We start from the raw sequence: 27,352 nt of genomic DNA on the forward strand, positions 1-27,352 counted from the left end.
GGGAAATATTTAGCAGAATTAATACTTGGGGACAAAGGTTGATGCATAACAAAACCATAATGTAAATCAAACTTAGGATGTAAATCAAGGGCTCCATTAATATTCTGTGTTTTAATGGAAGAGACACCTGCTGGGCTCTCCATAAAGAGCTTTGCAGAAATCTGTTGAAATTATCATTTCTTTAACTACCTGAGTGCCAGGCTTTCCATTTCTACACCAAGGCACCAGAATGCTTTTTCAAATGGGTTGTTATGCATCCAAGGGTATGTAAAGTTGTTTTTATTATTTTTTAAGTATATTTTTATTTCAGAGAGGAAGGGAAGAGATAGAAACATCAACGATAAGAATGACTGATCGCCTGTCTCCTGCACGCCCCCTACCAGGGCCATGTGGCCTGACTGAGAATCAAACTGTGATCTGGTTTGTAGGTTGGTGCTTAACCACTGAGCACGCTAACTGGGCTTAAAGCTTTATTTTAAAGTTAAAGTTTTTATAATTACGGATAGTTTTCTATAATATGGAAAATATTTTTATGATGTTATTGCAAATTTAGGGAACATTTGAAGAAAATCAAGGTCCTTTACTTGATTTAAAATAATGGCTTATCCAGGGGTGGGCAAACTTTTTTACTCGAGGGCCACAATGGGTTCTTAAACTGGACCAGAGGGCCGGAACAAAAGCATGGATGGAGTGTTTGTATGAACTAATATAAATTCAAAGTAAAGGAGCGGAGGAGAGAGCAAGAGAACCGGATAGAACAGCTGGATCCGGCCCGCGGGCCGTCGTTTGCCCAAGGCTGAACTAGACCCATACTAGAGACTCAGTTCAGACTTTCTGGGCCAATTGATAGCCATGTAACCTTGTGCCAAGTATGACCTTCCTCATACTCCCAGCCCTTTCTGGTCAGTAAAATGAAGACAACAGTGCCTGGCTAACAGCACATGCTTAGTAAGTGGCAGCTGCCCTTGTTAGGCCAGTTAGCCCTTTGCTTATGGTAGGTGGGTGGGTAGCGCATGTGGGCCAGCAGAAGGGGGTGGCATCTTTAGGCTCCACATTCAGACACCACTTTGGTGTCCACTCCGGTTAGGCCAGCAGCTCTCACAGCTTCTGTGAGCTTCCATGGGTTGTTGCTAACTGAATGTCAGGCCTCTTGCACAAAGTGCAGAGTTCTTACAAAGAGAAGCAAGCAGGAGTTTCTAGCTGGGAAGCAAGGGAGAATGGCTCAATATGGCCTCAGCCGCTTAGGATGGAAGCTGAACTTCAGCTTCCTGGCCACAAGTAGCGTGGTCTTTGTAAATAATCCACACCAAGTTGCCCCTCAGAACAAGGAAGCACATGGCACAAAACCTCACATTAGTACATTTTAAGGGTAGCAGCTGGTTTCAGTTTAATGGTGTATTAGTTAGCTTTGCTGTAGTAACAAACCCCCAAATCTCAGTACCATTACCACAACAAGCATTTATTCCTCATTCATGTTACAATCCATGGCTGCAGGGCAGCTGCTGCAGCTCTGCTCCACTATCTTACCCTTCTGGTACCCACGCTGAAGGATCAGCCCTAATCTGGGAAATACATTTTCATGGCAAAGGAAAAAGAACATGAACCTTCCACACCATGGCTCTTCAGGGAAGTACACTCCTCGCCGGGAGAAGGGGTGGGCACTGCAAGAAGTCCCATGGCTACAGGTAAGGACATATAAAGCCCTCTAGGTACAACTTATGACAGTAACAACATGCCAAAAGGTTTTCCAGTTTAAAGGGCACAAAATCCTAAAATGTGAAAAACTGGGGAAGAATGCAGAGTCCACTGTCCAAGTGTATCATAGTCCTCCATATTGCAAAGATCAGGAAAACTGGCAAACCTTTCAGGGGTTCTGGAGAATGCCAGATTGTAGGTGTTTACAGATGTAGAAACAGGACCCAGTTTTCCTGGCCCCATCTTACCCCAAGGTATCTTCAGTATCTACACAGAGCAACCCTCCATGCTCATGAAATAACTAGAGGTCAGTCTTAGCTTTAGTGCCTTAAAATTACATGCATGGTTTGTATATATGCAGTTTGAGGGGTAGCTTCTCCAAAGCCTCTAACTCCACAAAGGTTCAGAACCAGGTCACTAGATCCTGAGTCAGTCCAGTGAGTTCCGTGGGTCAGTTGCTATGGTAACTGCAACACATGGTCCCTTCAGAGAGGGAGGCTGGTAGTTAGCACAGCTCAGAGTCCTTAAGGATGCCTTGACCAAGGCAGAGAGTTTTGTATCAACAGAGGAGAATGAAGACTAGCTGAGGCTCAGCACTTTGATCAGAGTGGCTGCAGCTCAAGGAAGTCAGCAGCTCTTCCCCACCCACAATGTGAGGAAGGACTGTCTCCAGGGTGACAGAAAAAAAAGTGTTGGATTCTAAAAGTATGTCCAGCTGATCCAAGTATGCTGTATTCCAGGCAGAGGCGGGTCTGGGAGGAGATCCAGGTGGCCTGGCTCCGCAGCCTGGCTCAGTCACTTTACCTGGTGCACCTTTCTCCCCCGGAGATAATTTCTACAAAAAGGAGAGGATTCCACACAGACCAAAAATGCTGGTGTCAGGGTTTTTACAAAGTACCTGCAATGAATACAACAAAAGAGAGGAGTGAATTGAATTGCAATCTTAATCATCCAAGGGCTTTCCCAACAACATTCAAGGTGAACCTTTGGATGTGAGTTAACATTACAATATAAGTTTAGCATATTTATTTGTTGGGTTGTTTAAAAATCTGGCAAATTAGCATGACTCCACCCCCTTATAACCTAGCCAGAACCTCTGAGCCAGTCCTCTAGCATTGAGTGTTGGTGGCTAAACATGACAAAAAACAAGAACATGCTTTCATTCATTCAATAGTGAATACCCAGGGTAAGCCAGGCACTGTGCTGAAAACAGAGATTAAAAAAACAAACAAAAACCACTGTCCCTGCTCTCAAGCCCAAGAGGGAGGGAGATAATCCAGGACAGCAAGGAACAACTGTAGAAGCACTGATGAGGTACAGCCTTAGCCCAAGAGGTGTGTTTCCCTCTATGGGAAAGAGGAATCAGGAAAGGTTTCTTGGAAATGTCATGTCTGAGCTTGACTTTAATTTGGATAAGGGGCTGTGATGGGGACATAAAGCCAGGCAGTGCGGGTCACTAGAATGTTTGCTGTTGTTGGGCATAAAGCAAACGGAGTGGGGCAGGTTGGAGAAACGGGTAAGGCCTTGGCCTCTTGGATTTGGACAGAGGAGCCTGTATCTTGGCTCCAGTCCAGGGACTGAAATTTCCAGAAACCTGTCCGGAGTAGCCTCTTGTCTATACCAGTCATTTACAAAGGAATGACTTCCAACAGCATTTACATTTTCTGAGAAGCATGAAATTGGTCTTCTTCACAAATCAGTCGGTTTTCTGTTTAGGGACCCCGCCCCCACCCCCACCCCCACCCCCACCCCAACCCCCACCCCCCCCGCCCTTCTTTAGGAGATAGGGGAGAGTGGAACTCAGGCCTTTAAAGAATCTAGGTAATTTTCTAACAATTGAGAAAATAAACAGCTAAGAATTTGTCAATAAAATAGAAAGGAGATTTGGGGCCAGAAAAAATACTGCCAAGAGAAGTCACTGATCATATTTAAAGAAATCTTAACCTCCTGCTTGTCAACCCAAAACAGAAGCATAAAGAGCAGCTGGACACTCGTACTGAGTCAGTCACATCAGCAATTCCCACCCAATCTGCCTCCTAAACCTCTCAAATCCTTCCCCTATTTCAGGTCACACCATCGGTAGTACACTTAAAATCTATAAATCACTTGCCTGGCCAGCGTGGCTCAGTGGTTGAGCATCAACCTATGAACCAGGAGTCATGGTTCGATTCCCGGTCAGGCCACATGCCTGGGCTGTGCGTCCAATCCCCGTAGGGGGCATGCAGGAGGCAGCTGATCAATGACTCATCAATGTTTCTCTCTCTCTCCCTTCCTCTCTGAAATCAGTAAAAATATAAATTTTTAAAAAATTTGTACATTCCTGTATAAATTTTAGCCTGTAGCTCCATACACCACCATCAGAATAAAGATCATGTTCCTTAGACAGAACATTCAAGGCCTTCACACATGGCCTTAACCTAGCTCTCCAGCCTCATTTCTCACCACACCCAACCACCTTAATTCCCCTAACACATCGGGCTCTTGGAGCCTAAATGCAAGAGCATTTGCTCAAAGCTCAGGGAAAGTAGTCCAAAAGTCAACTTACACATCTACTTGAGGGCATTCTTTATAGTCTAGGAACACCCCAAAGCTGAAGAAAGTGACAACTGCCAAATCCAACAGGCTGCCACTGCTACTAAGGAAGGTGCTCTCTTAGAGCAAGACTGTCCTTTACAGTTTACAAAAGCACTTTGTCTCCTACTCTCTCATCAGCTCTCAAATACCTGGTAAGTATGTAGGGCAAGAGTTATTATTTCCATTCTAGAGATGAGGAAATAGCCCCAGAGAGGCAATGTGTGCTTAGAATCACACAGCCATGAAACAATGGTGTCTGACTTCAAGAACCAATGCTCTTTTCTTTTAACAAAATCAGGGGACAAGGCATAATTGGGAGCAGTAGGGCCATCCCAGCTATCTTCAGATACAAAAGCCACGCAGCCTTTTCCTCCTCAGACCAGTCCCACTCACATCTCCCAGTCTGAGGGCGCCATGGCTGCAGTGCAATGAGCTCAGTCATCACACTGCCACCGGTTTGGCAAATGGCTGGACCAGTCTCCATGGTTGCCATCTCACCATTTTATGTCCAAAACAGAAGGTAGGAAGTACGAGGCAATTAGCAGTGGAATGAGAACCTGGCTGGATCCCTGGAATGGTGAGTGAGCATCTTCCCTGTTCTACTCAACCTCATGAAGAGACTCACCTGGGGTGCTGTAGCACCTGCAGCAAGGTGCTCTTAGGAGGCACCCGGTACAGTTCTGCCCTATCCTCATCTTCAAAGTAGACCTGCAAGATTAACGGAGGAGTGGGAGTGAGATATAAACAATGGCTGCAGCAGCACCAGGCATGTTCAGGCCCAGTCTAGGGAACAGTTAGAGAGATGATGACTGTTATTAGCTGAATGCCTCCTGCACAGAGCTGTGGAATATAAAGCACTCAGTCCTGCACAATGATACTAAGAATGGTATTATCAGCTCCATTTTCCAAAGATAGAACCAGGTTCAGAGAAGGGAAATAACTCACCAGTGAAACCCAGACAATAAACAGAGCAGCCAAGACTCAAGCCCAGGCCTATGAGCCTTCCCTACCCTAACAATTCAATGTATCAAAGTTAATTTCCTGATTTTGATGGTTGATTGGGATTATGAAGGAAAATGTCCTTGTTTGTGGCAAACAGAAACTGAAGGAGTGATGGGGGATGAGCTGGTATCTTTTTCTGAAATGGTTAGAAGACAGACTATACTGTCATTTGTGATTATTTTTTAATCCCAACAACGGGATATTACTCAGCCTTAAAAAGGAAATTCTGACACATGCTACAACATGGATGAATCTTGAAAACATGCTAAGTAAAATAAGCCAGTCCCACAGACAAATATTGTAGGATTCCACTCATATGAGGTACCTAAAGTAGTCAAGTTTAATAGAGACAAAGTAAAATGGTGGTTTCTAGGGGAATGGAAAATAGGCAGTTATGTTTAACTAGAGGCCTGGTGCACAAAATTCGTGCACTGGGGGAGGGGGGGTTGCGTTCCTCAGCCCAGCCTGTACCCTCTCCAATCTGGGACCCCTTGGCGGATGTCCAACTGTGGGATCGGGCCTAAACCAGCAGTCGGACATCCCTCTCACAATCCAGGACTGCTGGCTCCCAACCGCTCGCCTGTCTGCCAGCCTGATCACCCCTAACAACTCCCCTTCCAGCCTGATGGGACGCCTAACTGCTCCCCTGCCAGCCCGATTGCTCCCAACTGCCCTCTCCTGCTGGCCCAATCGCCCCCAACTGCCCTCCCCTGCCAGCCCAGTCACCCCCAACTGCCCTCCCCTGATGGCCTGGTCGCCCCTAACTGCCCTCCCCTGCCAGCCTGGTAGCCCCTAACTGCCCTTCCCTGCAGGCCTGGTCCTCCCCAACTGCTCTCCTCTACAGGCCTGGTAGCCCCCAACTGCCCTCCCCTGCTGGCCATCTTGTGGTGGCCATCTTTGACCACATGGGGGCAGCCATCTTGTGTGAGGGTGTGAGGGTCAATTTGCATATTACCTCTTTATTATATAGGACTAGAGGCCCGGTGCACAAAATTCGTGCACGGGGGTGTGTGTCCCTCAGCCCAGCCTGCACCCTCTCCAATCTGGGACATCCCTCTCACAATCCAGGACTGCTGGCTCCCAACTGCTCGCCTGCCTACCTGCCCCTAACCGCTTCTGCCTGCCAGCCTCATCACCCCCTAACCACTCCCCTGCCAGCCTGATAGATGCCTAACTGCTCCCCTGCCAGCCTGTTTTCCCCTAACTGCCCTCCCCTGCAGGCCTGGTCACCCCTAACTGCCCTCCCCTGCAGGCCTGGGTCCCTCCCAACTACCCTCCCCTGCAGGCCTGGTTGGTCGCCCCCAACTTCCCTCCTCTGCTGGCCTGGTCACCCCCAACTTCCCTCCTCTGCCAGCTTCATCACCCCTAACTGCCCTCCCCTGTAGGCCTGGTCACCCCCAACTGCTCTCCCCTGCAGGCCTGGGTCCCCCCCCCCCCAACTGCCCTCCCCTGCAGGCCTGGTCACCCCTAACTGCCCTCCCTGCAGTCCTGGTCCCCCCCAACTGCTCTCCCCTGCAGGCCTGGGTGCCTCCCAACTGCCTTTCCCTGCAGGCCTGGTCGCCCCCAACTTCCCTCCTCTGCCGGCTTGGTTACCCCTAACTGCCCTCCCCTGCAGGCTTGATCACCCCCAACTGCCCTCCCTTGCTGGCCTGATCACCCACAACTGCCCTCCCTTGCAGGCCTGGTCCCTCCCAACTGCCCTCCCCTGCTGGCCATCTTGTGGTGGCCATCTTGTGTCCACATGGGGGCAGGATCTTTGACCACATGGGGGCAGCCATCTTGTGTGTTGGAGTGATGGTCAATCTGCATATTACTCTTTTATTAGATAGGATAGAGGCCTGGTGTACAGGTGGGGGCCAGCTGGGTTGCCCTGAAGGGTGTCCCAGATCAGGGTGGGGGTTCCCTTGGGGTGTGGGGCAGCCTGGGCGAGGGGCCTGTGGTGGTTTGCAGGCTGGCCACGCCCCCTGGCGACCCAAGTGGAGGCCCTGGTATCTGGGGTTTATTTATCTTCTACAATTGAAACTTTATAGCCTGGAGCGGAGCCAAGCCTTCTGCTTGCTCCGTGGCGGCAGCCATTTCTATTGGGATATATGTATCTTCTATAATTGAAACTTTGTAGCCTTAAGCAGAGCCAAGCCTCCTGCTTGCTCTGTGGCTGCCGCCATTTTTGTTGGGATTTATTTATCTTCTGTAATTGAAACTTTGTAGCCTTAAGCGAGGCCTGGGCCGGCCAGGGTGTGCGGAAAGCTTGGCTTCCTCCATCACCGGGGGCAACCCTAGCCTCCTGCTCTTTCCAGCTCTGTGGCTGCCGCCATTTCTGTTTGGGTTTATGTATCTTCTATCATTGAAACTTTGTAGCCTTGAGTGGAGGCCTAGGCCGGCAAGGGCAGGCGAAAAGCTTGGCTTCCTCCATTGCTGGGGAAACCCAAGCCTCCCTCCTGCTTTCTGTGGCCGTAGCCATCTTGGTTGGGTTTATTTGCATATTCGCTCCTGATTGGCTGGTGGGCGTGGCTTGTGTGTAGCGGAGTGATGGTTAATTTGCATATTACTTTTTTATTAGATAGGATGGGTACAGAGTTTCAGATTGGGATGATGAAAATGGAGATGAAGCCCTAACTGGTTTGGCTCAGTGGATAGAGCATCAGCCTGCGGACTGAAGGGTCCCAGGTTCGATTCTGGTCAAGGGCATGTACCTGGGTTGCAGGCACATCCCCAGTAGGGGGCGTGCAGGAGGCAGCTGATCGATGTCTCTCTCTCATCGATGTTTCTGACTCTCTATCCCTCTCTCTCTTCCTCTCTGTAAAAAAATCAATAAAATATATTTTAAAAAAAAAGAAAATGGAGATGGATAGTGGTGATGGTTGCATAATAATGTGAATGTACTTAATGCTATTGAACTATAATGAATAGTTACATATATATAATAACTAAAATTAAAAATGGCGTTTTATGGTAAATATATAGAATATAAAATGATAAAGTTTATGTTCTGTATATTTTACAAATTTTTAAAAAAGCAATGAATGTAAAAAAGGGGACATATGTAATACTTTCAACAATAAAAATTTTTTTAAAAAAGGGGGGCAATGAAACCCTCTCCCCCCTCAAAACATCCCATAGAGCAGTGGTCGCCACCCGGTGGCCCGTAAGTTCTGAAAGGTTGGCGACCGCTGCCATAGAGGAACAAAACAAAATTTCTCTTACCTCTAAATTATCAGGGCAGTATTTTTGCTCTAAGTCCCAAGAGGGTGTTTCACCAAACATCACGATTAGATGATCAATAAACCTAAGGATATAACATGCACTTTCTGGGTATCAATAACTCATGATCCACTTTCCCACATAACAGTCTCCAGACACCAAATCAGAGGTATCAAGAATATATAAAACACGAAATGCAGGTGTAAGCCATTTGACAACAGTGCCCAAAACGTGTATGTGTATCACTTGTCCTATTATGACATAGTAATTTTCTTTAAATTAATTTCAAGTAATTTTCTTTACATTTAAGCCTGACTCAAGCTTAACAACATTCCTCACATTTAGCCACATTCTAAGCATTAACCCTAGGAAATCACATGTTAAAACTGCTAGTTATATTTTTTCTAATAAATATACACTTAAATTACTATGCATGAACTACCTACAATGATTTCATATCTCACCAGATACGTACAAACACTGTCCTGTGGTGTTATACTTACTAGCCCCGTCAGTACAGTGGTGAGACTGTGTCTGTCATTGCAAAGCTAGTTAGCAAAGGGAGAAATCAGCTATAGGATTCAGATTATGCCAAACCAGACTGAAACCCTCTACACTATTCTCTTCCCTCAACCAAAAATCCACCTGTCCCTCCTGCAGAGACCACAGGAAAAGAGCATGCAAGCAAGAGCACAGGGTTCCTGGGCAAGTAAGTACCTGGAGTCCTCATGAAAAGCAGAGATGAAGTCCGACTGGGCATACTCCGGGTACAGAAAGAGCACAGGCCAGCTCAGTCTGCCCTGGTCATCTACACTCAGCCTGGTGCCGTAGGGGTTCTCAAAGCTGAGCCCATCCAGGAGTGCACTTAGACCTTCTGAGGCAGAATCTTCATCCTCACTGGCAGCTTCAGAGACTAGCCTAATGTTCCTAGCCTGGGGTAGAGACAGAAACCTTATTGTGTGGAAGGATGCAAACCCCTTTCATAAAAAGGGAAACCATAACACTGCAAGCTTCCTTACTTATAGTCATTATCCCTGAGGCCTAGCACATAGTTGGCATCACTTGTTTAACTGAACTTCCCTGGACATTTACCAAAAACAGAGATGGGTTAGAGATGGTTCCTGCCCTCAAAAGCAGCTCGTGGTCTAGTGGGGAGCTAGCTATAGAAATAAGTACAATGTACAATAAGAAGTAAAGCTTTGGAACTGCAGACCATGAATAATTAATTCAGTCTGGGGCCTGGAGGTGACTGGGGGGAGCTAGGCCTTAAACCAGGGATCCTCAAACTTTTTAAACAGGGGGCCAGTTCACTGTCCCTCAGACCATTAGAGGGCCGGACTATAGTTTTTAAAAAAAACTATGAACAGCCCTAACTGGTTTGGCTCAATGGATAGAGCGTTGGCCTGCAGACTGAAGGGTCCCAGGTTCGATCCCAGTCAAGGGCATGTACCTTGGTTGCGGGCACATCCCCAGTAGGGGGTGTGCAGGAGGCAGCTTATCAATGTTTCTCTCTCATCGATGTTTCTAACTCTCTATCCCTCTCTCTTCCTCTCTGTAAAAAATCAATAAAATATATATATTTTTAAAAAACTATGAACAAATTCCTATGCGCACTGCAGGCCCGGGACGAGTCGGCTGCTAAGCAGGACAGGCAGCGGCACCTGGAGGGCCGGATAAATGTCCTCAGCGGGTCGCATGTGGCCCACGGGCCGTAGTTTGAGGACCCCTGCAAAGACTCTGAAAGGCAGAGAAGTAGAAATGGGGGAAGGTGGAAGGGCATTCCACCCCAAGGAACATGTGCACAGAAAAGATCAAGAGCGAAGAGTGTGGCATGTGCTTCAGTTTAGCCAGGACATGGAATACTAAATATAATGCACATTGACTTAATCTTGACTGTCTTATGGAAATAAGGATAAATCTAAGGTCTGAATAGTGGAGTCACCTCTTATGTGTGTGTGTGTGTGGAGATTCCTAAGGCTACACAGGAGGGGAAAATTACATGCAATTCAAATTGCCTTTGATGTTATCTCCTAAATCAGAGGTTGGCAAACTTTCCCTTAAAGGGTCAGATAAGAAATATTTTAGGCTTTGTGGGTCAAATGGTCTCTGTTGAAATTAACTACTCAACTCTGGAATTGTAGTGTGAAAACAGCCATAGGTAACATAAATAAACAGGCAGGGCTACAGTTTGCTGACCCCTACTCTAAGCTATTGTTAAAATATAGTATGTATGGCTTTGTGTATATACTGTCTTTTGTACAGTGAAGTTTCTGAGATGCAGAGTTAGACTAAAGGAGAGAACCAAAATAAGGTCTGTGTACAAATATCTGGGCATTCTAATATCCTACTTTTTAAAAAATCATCAAATCCCTCATTGTGGTCCTTGCTGGTTTGGCTCAGTGGATAGAGCTTCAGCCTACAGACTGAAAGGTCCCAGGTTCAATTCCGGTCAAGGGCACATGCCTGGGTTGTGGGCTTGATCCCCAGGAGACATGCAGGAGACAGCCAATCAATGATTCTCTCTCATCATTGATGTTTCTATCTCTCCCTCTCCCTTCCTCTCTGAAATTAATAAAGATATTGCTTGTTGTGAGGAGGGACTAGTGGAGTGCATCTTAGTAGTGTGAAGTTCTCAAAGTCAAGAAGTCACTTAAATGGGTGCACTATTTAACTCACCAAAGAAAGAAACTACCCCACACTTTCAGAGCAGGTGTTATGTCCATTGTGAAGACCAAGACCAACCAAGCCAAGTCTCACCAGATGACTTGCTCACCAGGTAAAAAGCAGGGTTTGGATCAGACTACATTCATTTAAACACAGTGAAGCCCACCGGTGTGGCTCAGGGGTTGAGCATCAACCTATAAACCAGGAGATCACGGTTTGATTCCCAGTCAGGGCACATGCCCGGCTTGCGGGCTCAATCCCCAGAGTGGAATGTGCAAGAGGTAGCTGATCAATGATTCTTTGTCATCACTGATATTTCTTTTCTTTCTCTCTCTCTCTCTCTCTCTCTCTCTCTCTCCCCCTTCCTCTCTGAAATCAATAAAAATATGTATTTTTTAAAAAGAACTGGATGATTGTGTCTTCAGAAACTCAGGTTCTTTTAAAATAAATAGAGAAAAAAAAAAAACCAAGATGGCGGCATAGGTAAACACCTAAACTGCTGCCTCGCACAACAATTTCAAAACTACAACTAAAAGACAGAACGGACACCTTCCAGAACCACAGGAAAGCTGGCTGAGTGAAAATTCTACAACTAGAAGGAAAGAGAAAACCTCACAGAGAATTGGAGGTACGGCAAAGGGGCTTTGTGCGCGCAGAGAGGAAGGGCGGCTGAGAGCCTGGCTGACTTTCTCTGGCGGAAGGGGGAAGGAAGCCTCCGACCGCACTGAACCCCAGTTCTGACTGCACTGAACCCCAGTTCCAGGTGAACCCCTGGGGACCCACGCTCTTACGGGGGGAGTCTGGACTCTCGGGCGGAGACTCGAGCTGGGAAAGGCAGAAGTCTGAAGGCGCATGCGGGCCAGTGCGCACAAAGGCTGCGGAGGTTGCCACAGGCTTTCCCTAGTGGAAGGGAGTCAGAGGATCCTGACTGCACTGAGCCCCAGTTCTGACTGCAGTGAACCTCAGTTCCAGGCGAGCCCCTGGGGACCCACGCTCTTGTGGGGGGAGTCTGGACTCTCAGGCGGAGACTCGGGAGCCGGGGAAGGCGGAGGACTGAAAGTGCGCACGCGTGCCAGTGCGCACAAAGGCTGCGGAAGTTGCCACAGGCTTTCCCTAGTGGAAGGGAGTCAGAGGCTCCTGACGGCACTGAGCCCCAGTTCTGACTGCAGTGAACCCCAGTTCCAGGCGAGTCCCTGGGGACCCACGCTCTTGTGGGGGGAGTCTGGACTCTCAGGCGGAGACTCGAGCTGGGGAAGGAGGAGGACTGAAAGCGCACATGCGCGCAAGGGCAAGGCTGACAGGAAGCCAAGACTGAGACTCCACCCCATCCAAGCTGAGCACAGAGGCTATTGCAATTTGGCAAGTCTAATCCTATAAGGCTGTCTCCAGCACCGAACTTCTCCCAGCATAGACACAGCTGATCCTTACAGCCAACTGGCCCGGAGGTCAATTCTTCCCAGTGATACCAACAACAATAAAGACTTAATTACAACAAGGCTGTACACACAACCCACAAAGGGGTGCACCAAGAGTGTCCACCTCAGGTTAACTGGGGAAGCAGACCCACTGGGCCATATTGGAAACCTAGCACAAGTATCTACCTTACCAACTCAGGGAATCAGTGAAAATGCGGGGTCAAAGAATCAGATCACAAACGAAAGAAATGGAGGAAAACAAACGACTGGATATAGAATTCAAAACCACGGTTATAAGACTTTTTAAGAATATCCTAGAAAAGGCGATAAATATAACGAGACCCTCGAAGATATGAAAAAGGACCAACTAGAAATTAAACATACACTGACTGAAATAAAAAATATTATACAGAGACCCAGAAACAGAATAGAGGAACACAAGAATCAAGTCAAAGAATTGAAATACCAAGAAGCAACACTCAACCGAAAAAGCAAAAAGCAAAAAAAAAAATCCAAAAAGTTGAAGATAATGTAAGAAGACTCTGGGACAACTTCAAGCGTACCAACATCAGAATTATGGGGGTGCCAGAAGAAGAGAGAGAGCAAGATACTGAAAACCCATTTGAAGAAATAATGACCGAAAACTTCCCCCACCTGGTGAAAGAAATAGACTTACAAGTCCAGGAAGCCCACAGAACCCCAAACAAAAGGAATCCAAAGAGGACCACACCAAGACACATCATAATTAAAATGCCAAGAGCAAAAGACAAAGAGAGAATATTAAAAGCAGCAAGAGAAAAACAGTTAATTACCTACAAGGGAGCACCCATACGACTGTCAGCTGACTTCTCAACAGAAACTATGCAGGCCAGACGGGAGTGGCAAGAAATTTTCAATGTGATGAATAATAGCAAGAACCTACAACCAAGATTACTCTACCCAGCAAAGCTATCATTCAGAATTGAAGGGCAGATAAAGAGCTTCACAGATAAGAAAAAGCTGAAGGAGTTCATCACCACCAAACCAGTATTATATGAAATGCTGAAAGGTATTCTTAAAGAAGAGGAAGAAGAAAAAAGTAAAGAGAAAAATTATGAACAACAAATACATATCTATCAACAAGCAAACCTAAAAATCAAGTGAATTAAAAACCTGAGGAACAGAATAATCTGGTGAATATAATAGAATCAGGGGCATAGAAAAGGAGTGGACTGATAATTCTCAGGGGGAAAGGGGTATGGGGGGTTCATGAAGAGAATGGACAAAAATCATACACCTATGGATGAGGACAGTGGGGGGGAGGTAAGGGCAGAAGGTGGGGTGGGAAATGGGTGGAGGGGAGCTATGGGGGGAAAAAGGAGAAATAATTGTAATAATCTGAATAAAGATTTATTTAAAAAAAATAAAAATAAATAAAACATATATATGGCATTTAACATACAAAAACATATTCAAATAGCTCATAATGAAAGAAAAAAATAAAATAAATAAAATAAAATAAATAGATAGATAAATACAATGAAGAGAGGGGCAAGCAAAGGCTCAGCAGGTGACTTGCTCACCAGGTAAAAGCAGGGTTTGGATCAGACTACATTCATTTAAAACACAGTGAAGAGAGGGAAAGGAAACTTATTGCTGTTGTTGCCATAGTTAGAGGAACAACATCCTAAAATTCAGCCTTTTTCAGGATGCAGAACACTGGCTAAGAGCAAGGACCTGGCTCTGACACATTGGCCATGTGAGGTTTCTTCACCTCTCTGAGACTATGGCATCAGCGAGCAAAACAGGAGCAAGAAGTCCTACCTCAGAAGGCTACTGTGAAGATTAAATGATGCTTAACCCATAGCAACTATTCAGTATAGGTTACCCGAGACCAACATATGCACATAGTGGGAGAGCTGACTGAACTCAGGGAGTCTGACTCCAAAGCCCCTTCATCAAGAAACTTTATCAAAGCAGGAAGAAAATGAACAAATTCATTCAGGTAAAGCATCTCAAGAAAGGTTCCCAAGAAACTTCAGGATACTTGGGTTTAGCAAGACCATAAGGCCCAAGGTTTGAGAGCTTACCTTGATGGCCTGAAGTAAAGCCTCATTCTGATTCTGCTCCTTCTTCTCTTTCAGTTTTGCTTTCCTTATATCCCTCTGTTCAGTTCGCTGAAAATAAATTCAGATGCATCAGCTCTAAGGATCTTGCTTCCTTATGTTATCCCAGCCTGTTCCTAAAAATTACTACCTCTGTTCTCTATCCAATACAGGCGCCTATGTCAAGGGATACCAGTGGTACACATTAGAGAATGATTAAGATGGATGTTCAATAAACATTTAAAAATCTAGTTCCTTTACTCAAAGATTCAGTCCACAAAGGAGGGGTGGGGGGGGCGGGTTTGGGAGGTGGATAGACAAGTAAAAGATCTGTGATGTGTTACCCTGGCAATGTGAACCAAGTGCTGTGAACCACAGAGGAGGGAGTAACTGACTCTGCCCCTTTGAGGAGATGGGTTTAGATATACGAGGAAGATTCCACCAGATGAAGGAAAAAGAGCATTCTCGGTAGAGAGACTGACATCAAATGGATACCACTATGGGGCATTTCAGCTTCACTGGTATGGCTGGGAAAACCCAGGGCAAAACTTACCAGAGGCTCTCTGCCTTTTTGCACAATTATAATCTACTAGAGGCCCGGTGCATGAATTCGTGCACCAGTGGGGTTCCTCAGCCTGGCCTGCGGGATCAGGCTAAAACTGGCTCTCCAACATCCTCCGACGGGTCCTGGATTGCAAGAGGGTGCAGGCCAGGCCGAGGGACCCCACCGGTGCACGATCGGGGCCAGGGAGAAACACGGGAGGTTGGCCAGCCGGGGAGGGACCATGGGAGAGCTCCAGGGCGTGTCTGGCCTGTCTTGCCCAGTCCCAATCAGCTGGACCCCAGCAGCAAACTAACCTACCGGTCAGAGCATATGCCCCCTGGTGGTCAGTGCACATCATTTGAGCAGTTGAGCGGCCTTACCATATTATTAGCATATTATGCTTCGATTGGTTGAACTGGACACTTAGAATATTAGGCTTTTATTATTTAGGATGGTAGAAAAGTACCACGTCTGCTTAATCTAGCAGAAATATAATTTAGATGTCCTTTTCTGGCTAATCTACCCCAAACCAGCTGACCCTGCTTTTACCCTCAAGATCATATATTAATAAGGATCAGCAAACTCCTTCTGTAAAGGGCCAAAGAGTAAATACTTTAGGCTTTATAGACCATGTATGGTTTATGTCACATATTGTCTGGTTTTGTTGTTATTTATAACACTTTAAAAATGTGAAAAACATTCTTAGTTCATTGAATGTGCAAAAAGAGGCCTGAATTTGACCAGTGGGTCAGTTTTCTGAACCCTGCTCTAAAATATAGCACCATTCCTCATCCTCCCCACAAATGCCCACAAAGGCTAACAGATCTTTTTGTTTCTTGTGAACAAAGTCTACCCTTTCAGGGAGACAGTGGCTGATAATTCTTGGTCATTACTTCTCCAATTGAGTCTGCCAAGAGAGCTGCAAAAATCCTTTCTGCTGTTATCAAGTTTGATTACACTATCAAGAGTGTCCCACCCATGGACACCTCTAGAACTACCTGGTGTACCAGTTAATAATGCAGATTTTGTAATAAAAGAAAACACGATAATTTCAAGAGAAACATCAAAAGTACTTTATTCAAAGTAATGTCCATCACTAGCTACACATTTACCCCATCTTTCAGGTAATTTGTGGGTAGCGTCCCAATAGAACTTTTCTAGTTTTGAGGCAAACCATTCAGAGACCCAATTTTCCACTTCTTCATAAGTTTTGAAGTGCTGCTCAGAAAGTTCGTGTGCCATCGATCTGAACAAGTGGTAATCTGAAAGAGCAAGGTCTGGTGAATAGAGCAGGTGGGTTAATACTTCCCAGGCAAGATCTTTTAACATGTCTTTAACTGGTTTTGAAGTGTGTGATGGTGTGTTATCATGAAGCAAAATTACTTTGCCGTGTCTTCTGGCACATTCTGATCCTTTCACGATCAAAGGGTGGTTCAAATTGATTATTTGTCGGTAGCAATCAGTAGTAATGGTTCACCTGGTTTTAGAAGCTCATAATATACCAAACCTTCCTGATCCCACCAAACGCAGAGCACTGTCTTCTTTCCGAAACGATTTGGCCTTGCAGTCGATGTTGATGATTGACCTGGATCAACCCATGATTTTGTGCATTTGGGATTCTCAAAATAAATCCACTTTTCATTGCCAGTCACAACTCGATGCCAAAATACTTTCTTTCATGACACTGAAGCAACATTTTACTGATGACTTTTCGGTTTTTCATCTTTCATTCAGTTGATGTGGCACCCATTTTCCTTCCTTTAAAATCTTTCCCATTGTAAACGATCGGAAATCGTTTGCTGAGCAACCTTTAATCTTTCTGCAAGTTGTTTTTGAGTATAACATGCATCTTCATCCAATAATGCTTGTAATTGTTGGTTTTCTAACTTTTTCAGTTGACCTGGACATTCTTTGTCTTTCACATCAAAATCACTTTTAAAGCGTTTAAACCAGCGTTCACAAGTATCTTGAGATGGAGCATGTTCACCATAAGCTTCCCAAAGTATACGATAACTTTCAGCAGCACTTTTCAAAATAATGAATTAAAACTTCCCACAAATGCTTTTTTGGCATGAAATTTGACATTTTTAAGTGTAAAAATATCTATGATGTTAACACCTTCAGAAAATTTGACATATGAAGTTTTGAAGCTTGCTATCAATACAACAAAATAGCATGCATATCAAATCGGATATATATCAACATATTTGTAACTCCACCTATTGAAAAAAATCATTATTAACCAGTACACCTTGTATGTCTAATTCTGTCTTCCTAGTTGAGCTACATTTGACCACAGTGTCTGCTCCACATTAGAGAATAATTAAGATGGATGATTAAGGATGACCTGGACTCTCTCATGTTTTATTCTGATTTATAGGATGCAAGTGGGCAAATATGGCTGTCTCACCTGAAATTTGGGGTCTCAGCAGCCCACATAAAGTGGAATACCACAAAGTCAAGTCAGAGGAGCCCTGAACTATGGAGCTTGCTGCTCCCTCTTTTTAAATCAACTTTGTTGAGGTGTAATTTACAAATTTTAAGTGTATAGTTTAATAAGTTTTGACAAATCTTTACCCCGAGTACTCAGTACTCCAATCAAGGTAGAGAGCATTTCTATCCCCTAGAAAGTACCTTCATGCCCCTTTGCAGTCAATCTCCCTCTGATCCCACCAGTGAAATGTTTGCTCCTTTTTATTGCCAAGTAATATTCTATGGTATGAATATACCACTTTGCTTATCTCCTCTCTTGTCCTTGTCATCATCTTCCTCCTCCTCTAGCGTGTCCTCCACTACTGTACCACATTGCCTGTTATCTTCCCCCGATATTATCAAGTAGTTCCATGTCAATAGTAACAACAAAACCAATGGTATCATGTAGAGCTCAAAGTTCCAGACAACAAAGAGAAAGAGCTTATCTTTTTCCTCCTCCTCCAGCAATTTCTGCTTTCTTTCTTCCGTCTTTTGAAACTGCCTCCTTTCTTCTCTTGGTTTAGTTCTTCCTTTTCCAATGTATTCTTATTTTACTTATGTATTTACTAGAGGCCCGATGCACGAAGATTCATGCAAGAATGGGCCTTCCTTCCCCTGGCTGCCGGCACCACCTTCACTCCAGGCGGAGCCGCCTTTCTGCCTTCCCACGCTGCCCAGAGGCCTGGAGTGGCTGGGGCAGTGCAGAACGCCATGTCCATGACCCAAGCATCCTGCCCCACCCCCAGCCACTCAGCACCTGCAAATTAACCCGCCATCTTTGTTGGGTTAATTTGCATACTCACTCCTGATTGGCTGGTGGGTGTCACGAAGGTACAGTCAATTTGCATCTTACTCTTTTATTAGTGTAGATTTACTTGATTGATAATAGTGGTACTGTACACAGCATGTAGCAGTGATATAATCTCATGGCAGGATACTGTCCAGTTGAAGTAAAGATATTACAGTGTCTTATTAGGCATTTAAATCTGTTGTTTGTTGAACGATTACCAATCATCCCATTTGTTAAGAGGCTTGCTTTGTGCATGAGAGGGAGGAGCAAAAGGAATAGTGACAGCAAGCGAAGGGTTGGTTACACCTGGAAGACTTGGATACCACCTCCCAGTTAGAGGAGTACCTTGCCTTGCTTTGGAATGCATAAAAGACCTATCAGTCTATAACTTACCTACTTTTGTCTCTAGTGATTTAAACTTGGCCAACCTATCAATTAAACCTAGGATAGAATCAATTCTCTCCAGTAGCTGATCTCTAATTTCCTTTATATCAGTTAATATATCTCTGGTCTCTTCACTTGACTCGCTTCCAGGAGGCTCTATTTCTTCCTTTTTACTCTTGTCATTTGTAGAGTCAGTACATATTGACATTCCTTCCATCCTTGTTTCTGTTTCTGTGGCAGCTAAAGATAGACCTTGGGTCAACACTTGCTGTGGTTTGTCATCCAGGAATGCTGGTGGGTCTCTGCATGGAGGTCCGAAAGGTGGACCTGCCTGATGAGGGTTCATACATACGTCTTGGTCAGAATTTTTTGGTTCTCGATTTTTGTTTTTAAAGAATAAAAAGTTTACAATGTCCAAAAAGACACAATCTGGGGAATGCAAATTTGTTATTAATGTTAATTAAATGCCAAGTGGCTACTGATTTTGCCACCAACCTTTAGTCTGTCTGCTTTAATCCTCATTTCCAGAAGCTTCTTCTCTTTGGCATCTATCTGCAGCCCCTCATCACACCAGTTCACAGCCTCAGCAAAGTTTTTCAGTTCCAGATGGCATAAGGCACCTGCAGAACCCAGAACTCTTAGGACCCATGGACAACATGCATGGAAAGAGCCCCCTTGAGGAAGAATCCCTACCTCTACCAGCCACCAGGCAGCACCCTGAAGAGAAAACAGATAAAGCCCCTTGTACTGTATTCCCAAGACTAGAAGACCATTTTTGTATCTTAGATCAAAAGGTCTCTAGGGCCCTCAACTCAAAACTCCTGTGAGACTCCTTAGTCTTAAGGACTCTTAAAGTAGGGAAGGCTGCAGCTTAGTGGCAAAAAGCACAGGCCTTGGAATCAGATCTGGCTGGAAATCTGGCTCTGTCATTTACCAACTAGGCATTACACAAAGGACTGAGCACCCCTGAGCTTCAGGTTCAAATGAGAAGAATAAAGTCCATCTCAGGTCATTTTTCTAAATGGAGTCATAAAGCAGAATCTGCCTCAGCCATTAGTCAAAGCAGTGGCAAGACCAAAGACATTAGGTCTTTCCTAAAACTGTTCTTGATGGCTCCCAGTTTAAGCTGCTTCTCCTTTAATCATGCTCAGTTTTTTCCAGTTAGCCATCTAGGCTTTCCACAGAACTTCTCAATATGAGAACAGTAAGTGCTGAGATGTCAACAGAATCCAACTTCATCTTCCAAAGATAAACAAACTGATACTCAGAATGGGTGTCTTGCCAAGGTCACATGGTAAGGTAAAACTGACAATTCAATTGAGGATTATAGACTTCCAACACGAGGACAGTTCCACAGGACTCCATTCAATTTACTTGCCAATCTTTGTTCAGTACCTTCTTTCCCTATGAGAAACATGGATCTACCTATCACCCCCAATCATAAATATCTAAAGAAGCATAACTTAGATAAAGCATTTTAAATTGGTCCATGAGGATATAGGGGAAATTAATATTTGAGGAATAAAAAAGTTTGCAAAGCACCTTTAATCTCTTTAAAAAAAGGTTAAGTATAAAAAGTAATAAAAGCACTATTATTATATAGAAAGGTCAGACCCCAAGAAAAAAAATAATCGGAAACATCTCAGCCTCAGAGTTATCAGCAAAGGTTCCATAACTTATCTTTTAATTAACATTAACATGACATTTGAAGATTTCACTGTTCAATCAACTAATTTGGAAAAAAATTAGAATGTGGCTTTTGGAACTGCTTTAATTCATTTTATTATTAATGTGAAATGAGGAATTTCAATTTCTCTACAAATTCTTAAAACACAATGGGTTGGATTATTTTCTGGAGAATTCTTTTTAAAATGGCATGTTGTTATTGATAAGGACTAGGAACTTAACATCAAGATTGCAAAAATAAGGTAATTTCATTAGTATTTTAGCACCTTCATACCAAACCTTAAAATGTCTCAACTTTTGGTACCATAGCGCTAACTTTTCCTTAATTACTATCATACTTAGCTCTACAAGACTTACCTCTTACTATTGCTTTGAGGTGGCAGGGTTTTAGCTTTCTGGCAGCCGTCACATCATTGAGAGCAGAACGAAAATTGCCTGATGAAACATCATTTAGTAAAAGAAATAACATGGTTTAAGATCAGAATATTTTCAAAATTTTATGTGTAGAGACAAAGACACTCTTGTACAATCTTGGATAAATATAATCAAAGCAACTGTTTTTAGAAAAAAAATATATAATTGTGCTCATCAAAAGCCTTAGAAACGCTTAAAACATCAGGCAACCAACCCACCAAACTACAGATGGCTAGCTAGTAAGCACATGAAAAGATGCTCAACATCAGGAATTAGAGAAATTAAAATTAACATGAAATTGGTAAAAATAAAGTTACATAATATCCAGATATGAAAAAAGGGCACTCTAATAGTAAATTAGAGCAAATTAGCATGCACTTTGTGGATACATTGTGACCTAATAATATTCTTCTAAGAATTTATCCTACCTTACATAGTTGCTATGAGGTCAAGAAGGGTAACAAATTTAGAGAAATTAAATGTGAAATGTGCTTTGTAAGCCATACCAGTGACATATTTAAGAAATGGCTCTCATATTTATCCATTTGCTCCTCTGGTGTCCTCACACACACATTTTTTTCTGCAAGGTGCTTTTGTTCTTATTAGCCCTGTAAATTACATCGTTTAAGCTCCCCAAATTCAAGAACTATGTAGCTCTTCTTCACAGTGCAGTGTCTAACACACAAAGTCAGGTCTTACTTATCTCTATGCCAGTGCCTGGCACCGAGTATTAAACGCTGAATTGAGAAAATGTATTCCTCCAGAAATTAGAAGACTGGGTTTCCAGTCCAGGTTCTGGCATTAAAGAAAGGGTCCCTCTCTGGGCCTATGCAAATTGAGGGCATTGGCTAGCCCAAATAATCTTTAAAGTTCTACACCACTTTTTTTATTTTTATTGATGTCAGAGAGGAAGGGAGAGGGAAAGAGAGAGAGTAACATCAATGATGAGAGAGAACCATTCATCGGCTGCCTCCTGCATGCCCCACACTGGGGATCGAGCCTGCAATTCGGGCATGTGCCCTGACCAGGAATGGAACCATGACCTCCCGGTTCACAGGTCAACACTCAACCACTTAGCCATGCTGGCTGGGCACCACTCTTACTTTTTAGAATTTTATAATGAAACAGGCTAAATGAGAAAAGTTTGGGTAGATGATGGTTGGGGAGAAACTGTGCTCAAATGGTGATGAGTCCCAACAGACTCATCCCAGCTAGATTACAAGGCCTATTCTTTCCCATACCCTCAGAAATGCCTGGTTTCATTGCTAGGTCCTCTTATTTACATGGGTTTAAAATGATCAATAGCCACCAGCAAATAATCAGTATTTCCCAAAGTCACATTTGAAGAACAGTCTGCATATTACTAAGTGTTACTTGAAGAGGGGGCTTATAAAACTTGAGAATCATCAGCTAAAGTTCTTTGCTGTAAGTTGCCTCAGAGTCCTTAACATACTAATGTACACCGCAAATCCCCCACAGAGAAGCAGCACTTTCCAAACTTACTTGTCCAAAGAATGTTTTTTTTCAAGAGTCCCATAGAATACTCTTGGAGAAAATCTCCCTTAGATAATATAGTTTCATATAAAGATCTCAATCCTTCTAGCATCCTTGGGAAGGCCAGAGCAGGGGGAAGGAGGAAGAGGAGACAGTTTTTTATTTTTATTGATTTTTTACAGAGAGGAAGGGAGAGGGATAGAGAGTTAGAAACATTGATCAGCTGCCTCCTGCACACTCCCTACTGGGGATGTGCCCGCAACCAAGGTACATGCCCTTGACCGGAATCGAACCTGGGACCCTTCAGTCCATAGGCCGACGCTCTACCCACTGAGCCAAACCAGTTAGGGCAAGAGGAGACATTTTTTGAGGGAATAGAAGCATGTGTGCTAAAAAAATCTTAGATCATATCTACTCATATTATTAAGGTATTTGATGCCACTCATTTGGTTCAGACAGCAAAGTATGCCTTCTATCTGGTTTCTCTTTTCACCAAGTCTACCTGGAAGATCAGAGTCCATTGCAGCAAACCACTAGTGGTCTGTGAGGTCCGAAAGGTTGGTGACCGCTGCATTAACCCACCCTAGGTATCTGGGATAAGTAGCTCTTTTTCCTGACACTCTCAAACTCTCCACTAGCCATCATGATAGCTTTAACATAAGTTAGCTCTTTTGAAAGCACTCAACAATGAAATAAGTTACCCAGATAGTACTGTGCTGCTGCCCGGTTGGTATACAGAACAACATTCAAATCAGGGTCTGCACATTGTTTCTTTAAGCCTTCAGTATACGAAATCACAGCTTTTTCATAGTCTTTTTCTTTAAAGTATTCATTGCCCTCATCTTTATAGGTCTTGGCCTGTTCTGCAAAGAAAATAAGAAATAATATTTATTTTTTAAAAGGCTCAAGTTAAAAGTATTCTAAATCATGCAACAATGAAACATAATAAACCAAACAGAAGAAACTAAAAGGGAAAGAAAACTCAAAAATTAATCCTATAAAACTGGGTATTAACATGGAAAAATAGTCGTGTATGTATTGCTACAATCAATTCCAAATATTTTACAAGGGAGATTATTAAGTGCTTACCAAAAAAGAAGCATACAAAAAAAGGGAATACTTACCCTAGCTCTTAAAGAACTTTCTTTTTAGTTACTGAAGAAATGGGAGGAAATTATACTTCCCCCCATTTTGCTTTATGTTCTTTTACTCCCTAGAATACACATTCCCTCCTCACCCTAGTAAGAGCCTACACAATTGTTAGGATTCAGTACCAATTTCTGGTCCGTTGTGAGCCCACTCCTACCTCTCTGCCCTCACTGTTCCAGCAGCATCTAATATGTAGCTACATGTGAGCACTTACACACACGTTTTGTCCTGATTCTTTAGGACAATCTGGCTACCCACTGGGTCATGACCTTTGAGGGCAGTCTTCTTCATCCCTCTATCCCTAATGCCTAGCATTTAGTAGGTATCCAAAATACTGTATGTGGAATAAATAGTGACAAGTTATCTCAGGCTAACTACTACTTGTTATAAATCAGAACGACTCACCCTTGACCTCAATTCTAGGGAGACACAAAACAAACGTTAGAGTCATGGAAGATACCTTCTGGAGGTCGCTCGTCATCAAAAATAATTGACTGGAGGCAAGCCAGGTCAGGATTCTCCTTGGGATCAATGTTTGACGGTGCTTTCTTCATAAACAGGGGGATCTTTTCAAATTCCTGGAGATGGTTATGAGAAGAATGAACTATACAAATAGGATTTGCCACTGAGCAGATCCAACTCCAAGTCTCTACATCAAAATTTTCTTAACTTATCATGATTTGCAAAGCATCACGATTGGCTGTATCGCTCCCTATCCAGGCCTCGGTTTCCATCTGTAAAATGCGTGTAGAATCATGATCTCTAGTCTCTTCAGTTACCACATTCTTACCAGAGCGGCAGTGATCCTCACTCACTGAGCGCTCAATGTCCCGGCACTTGACCGCCGGCTCACTCCATCTTCGTCACAAGCCTGAGGCTGGTGCTCCAGTCCGGGCATTTTATAACCCGGGAGGCGGCTCCCAGAAGTTAAATAACTGACCCAGGACCAGAGCCACAGGTCTGTCCGACTCCGAGGCCTGGACTCCTGGATGTACTGGCAGGTTAAGAAGACCCTCGAGCCCGACTTCTAACACTGAGTAGAAACCACCCGTCCACCGGCAGCGCCAGGGTCCGGGGGCTGAGGGAGGCGGGAGCCCGCACGACGCGCCCACATGTGCGCGGAGCCCACGGCCCGCCTACCTCTTCCCACCGGTCCTCGCGGAAGCGGCCATGGTAAGGCTGGCTCTGGAACTTCTCCAGGAACGAGTCCATGGCGTCCTCGGAGGCGGCGTCCGGCTCGGGCCGCTCCATGGCACCTCCGGGGCCCTACCGCCACGGCCCGGGATCCCCGCGCGGCTTCCGGCGGTGTGAGCGCGCTCCCCTAAGTCCTCCGGGCGGCGCCGGCCCGCGCGCCTGGGTTCCGCGGTGCCGAGGGCGTGGCCTGCCCGGCCCCAGCCACACCCCCGGACACGCACCTGCGCGCCCCGCCCTCCTCTCCGCGGCCGCAGCCCCGCCCCGAAGGCTTTGGGTGGTGGATAGACCCAGCTCCCCACCGCGCCTACTTCATTCGCTCATTTTTTAGCCGGCTGACACGTTTCCTGAGCTTCTGTGCTCCAGGCCTGTTGCAGTGGCTGGGGAAACAAAGCAGATAAAATCCCGACCGTGTAGGAGGTGATAAGGTGATGGGGAGCGACAGACAATAAGATGGGAGAGTTTATCAGGTGGTAGCAAAATCTATGGGCGAACAGTTTTAAACCTGTGGACAGTCATTCAAGCAAAGCAGGAAGCCTGGAGTGAAAGGGGGTGGGGGTGTGTGGGGGGGTGACAAATAGGAACATTCCCCACGGAGGCAGGGCGGAGCCCCAGCGAGGGGAGCTTTGGGGATGGGATGCTGGAGCAGAATGAAAAAGAAGGTGAGGTGAGAGGATAATGGGCCGTGATTCTGAGGACCAGGTTTTCCTCAGTGCAATGGGGCCTTTTGGAGAGTTTGGGAAAAAGAAGTGCTGTGATCAGATGTGTCAATTTCCAATATTAACCACCCCCTACCCCCACCGCTGAGAGGGAAACAAGGTCTCCAGGCCAGGTGAGCCTTCCTGCAGCCACTGTGTTACCAGCAAATGGCTTCCAGCCCTGCATTGGGTACTACAGCCTCGGGGAGCCCACAGCCTGGTCCGGAAGGAAAGGCAGCCCAGCCGCAGCCCAGGGGAAGGGGAGCTGCTTACAAGCCTACTCATGGAGGCACAGAGTGGGTGTACCTGGGGGTGAGGCAGGATAGTAAGAAGCTAGGAAAATTCCTTGTCAAGGAGAATGAGGAAACAGGTAGCTGAACAAACTGGCCGAAGGTCATCTCGATAGAGGTAACAGCTAGGCCTCCATTGTATTCCAACCAGACCCAGAAAAGCAGCAAAACCAGGTGGGTGACCCAGGACCAGCTACTATGACTAATAACCAATCAGTAGAAACCATGACCCGAAAGGGTTCACCTAGAAAAGCTGATGAATATTCTATTGAAATCTTCCCCTAAATTCCCAGCCTTTAAAAATCCTCAAAACAGAGGACCCAGCACAGGCTCTCCCTCCCGGGAGCACACCTGCATCTTTCCCTTCCCCCTCTTCTTCGTTCACAGGCACACATCTCGACTCTAAGGGACCACGAGACTTGCAACCAGGGGAGCAATGGGCAGCAGCAGCTTGTCCCAGGCTACCCCCTAACCTGTCTCTAAGGCCCCTTTTTCTCTGACTTTCCAGTGAGGCAAAGCAGCCCACCTAGGTTCATTTCTTTCCTATAATGTTTCTAGGTAGCCTAGGCTCTCTCTCCTGTTGCTTCTTCTATCCTAGGCCCTCCCTTGTTTCACCATCCCCAGCTTTAATAAACATACTGTACTCTCAAAGTCACTTGGACTTGTATTGCAAAATCTTTCCTGCATGAAGTCAAGGACCCACAAACTGCAGACCAGCCCGAGGCAGACCCACTCAGGCCAGGTCTCCTTTCTGGTAACAGGGAGATTCGGGGAGGTTTCACAGAGGAGGTGACGCAGAGACGAGGAAGGTTTCTGCAGATAGATGGAGGTTGGAGGGAAAGTTGGGCATTTCAGGCCGTGGGAGCCCAGATGCAGAGAGGCATGGAGGTATACAGCAGCCAGCATACTGGATACTGGGAGAGTAAGGCCAGCAAGGTGGGAGAGGGCCAGAGGGCCTGATTGCACATTGGCCTTCATTCTGCAGAAGATAGTGAACCACGGGAAAGACCTAAGGGCAAATTTGTCTCCGGAAGGTCTGGGTTGCCAGGTGACAGATTGACAGGGGAGGCTGGGTTAAGAGATTGAGAAGGAGACTGTTAGTGAGAGACCAGGGGAGAGAAGAGATCTAAAACCCAGTAGTGGAGGATGCGAGAAACAGCAGGGCCAAGGATGACACATGGAGGGCCATGAGCCTTCCAGGGCCAGGACTGTGTCTTTCCCTTTTAACCTGCCCACATGCAGAACACCTGGTCCCTTTCCTCCAAACCCAGATCTTTTCCACGCTTCCTCCTCCAGCCTGCTCCCTAACCATGGTTCCCATACTTGACCTTTTCATTATCTTTTCCCTTCTTGAGCACAGAGCCTACTAAGTCCTTTTGCTTCCACTTTTAAATTTGATTCCTATAAAACCAAGGTGCTGATAGGGGAGACTCAGAGAAGGGAAGTGACTTTCCCAGTGCTCTTTGACCCTTCCAACTCAAGACCACTTGGGGGCTTTGGCCAGTAACGGAGCCTATTAGCTTCTGTTGAGCTTCGGGGCCACCTAGATCTGGAATATGGTCGCTGTCATATGCAAAGCCACACCCAAACCTGGGTTCTAGCCGA

General features: G+C 45.2%; 1 protein-coding gene across 3 annotated transcripts; it reads right to left on the reverse strand.

Moving 5' to 3' along the window:
- Positions 1-1,358: 1,358 nt before the first annotated feature.
- On the reverse strand, positions 1,359-24,923 carry TTC4 (tetratricopeptide repeat domain 4). Of its 3 annotated transcripts, XM_080655006.1 has the most exons (10): positions 24,709-24,923; positions 24,029-24,146; positions 23,121-23,282; positions 20,869-20,946; positions 19,321-19,445; positions 14,621-14,707; positions 9,190-9,404; positions 8,476-8,557; positions 4,895-4,977; positions 1,359-2,593 (listed from the first exon to the last, which is right to left on the reverse strand). In XM_080655006.1, exons 1-10 carry the CDS (start codon positions 24,817-24,819, stop codon positions 2,491-2,493), a joined length of 1,164 nt encoding a protein of 387 aa, XP_080511132.1. In that variant the 5' UTR covers positions 24,820-24,923; the 3' UTR covers positions 1,359-2,490. The 3 variants fall into 3 exon arrangements, with proteins under 3 accessions (XP_080511132.1, XP_080511133.1, XP_080511134.1); XM_080655007.1 differs by lacking the exon at positions 8,476-8,557 and having other exon boundaries at positions 1,366-2,593; positions 24,709-24,868; XM_080655008.1 differs by lacking the exons at positions 8,476-8,557; positions 9,190-9,404 and having other exon boundaries at positions 1,366-2,593; positions 24,709-24,868.
- Between the last annotated feature and the right edge of the window lie 2,429 nt (positions 24,924-27,352).

The sequence above is a fragment of the Plecotus auritus genome (assembly GCF_963455305.1).
Source record: "Plecotus auritus genome assembly, chromosome: 2".
Classification (NCBI taxonomy): Eukaryota; Metazoa; Chordata; class Mammalia; order Chiroptera; family Vespertilionidae; genus Plecotus; species Plecotus auritus.

Bases quoted from the DNA above. Each gene is read 5' to 3' on its own strand.
- TTC4 (XM_080655006.1), bottom strand. From the start codon at position 24,819: ATGGAGCGGCCCGAGCCGGACGCCGCCTCCGAGGACGCCATGGACTCG. The intron at 23,283-24,028 runs GTATCTTCCATG...TTTTCTTTGCAG, and splicing joins TGACGAGCGACCTCCAGAAG to AACAGGCCAAGACCTATAAA. The intron at 14,708-19,320 runs GTTGGTGGCAAA...ATTTATTTTCAG, and splicing joins TTAAAGCAGACAGACTAAAG to CGAACTGAACAGAGGGATAT.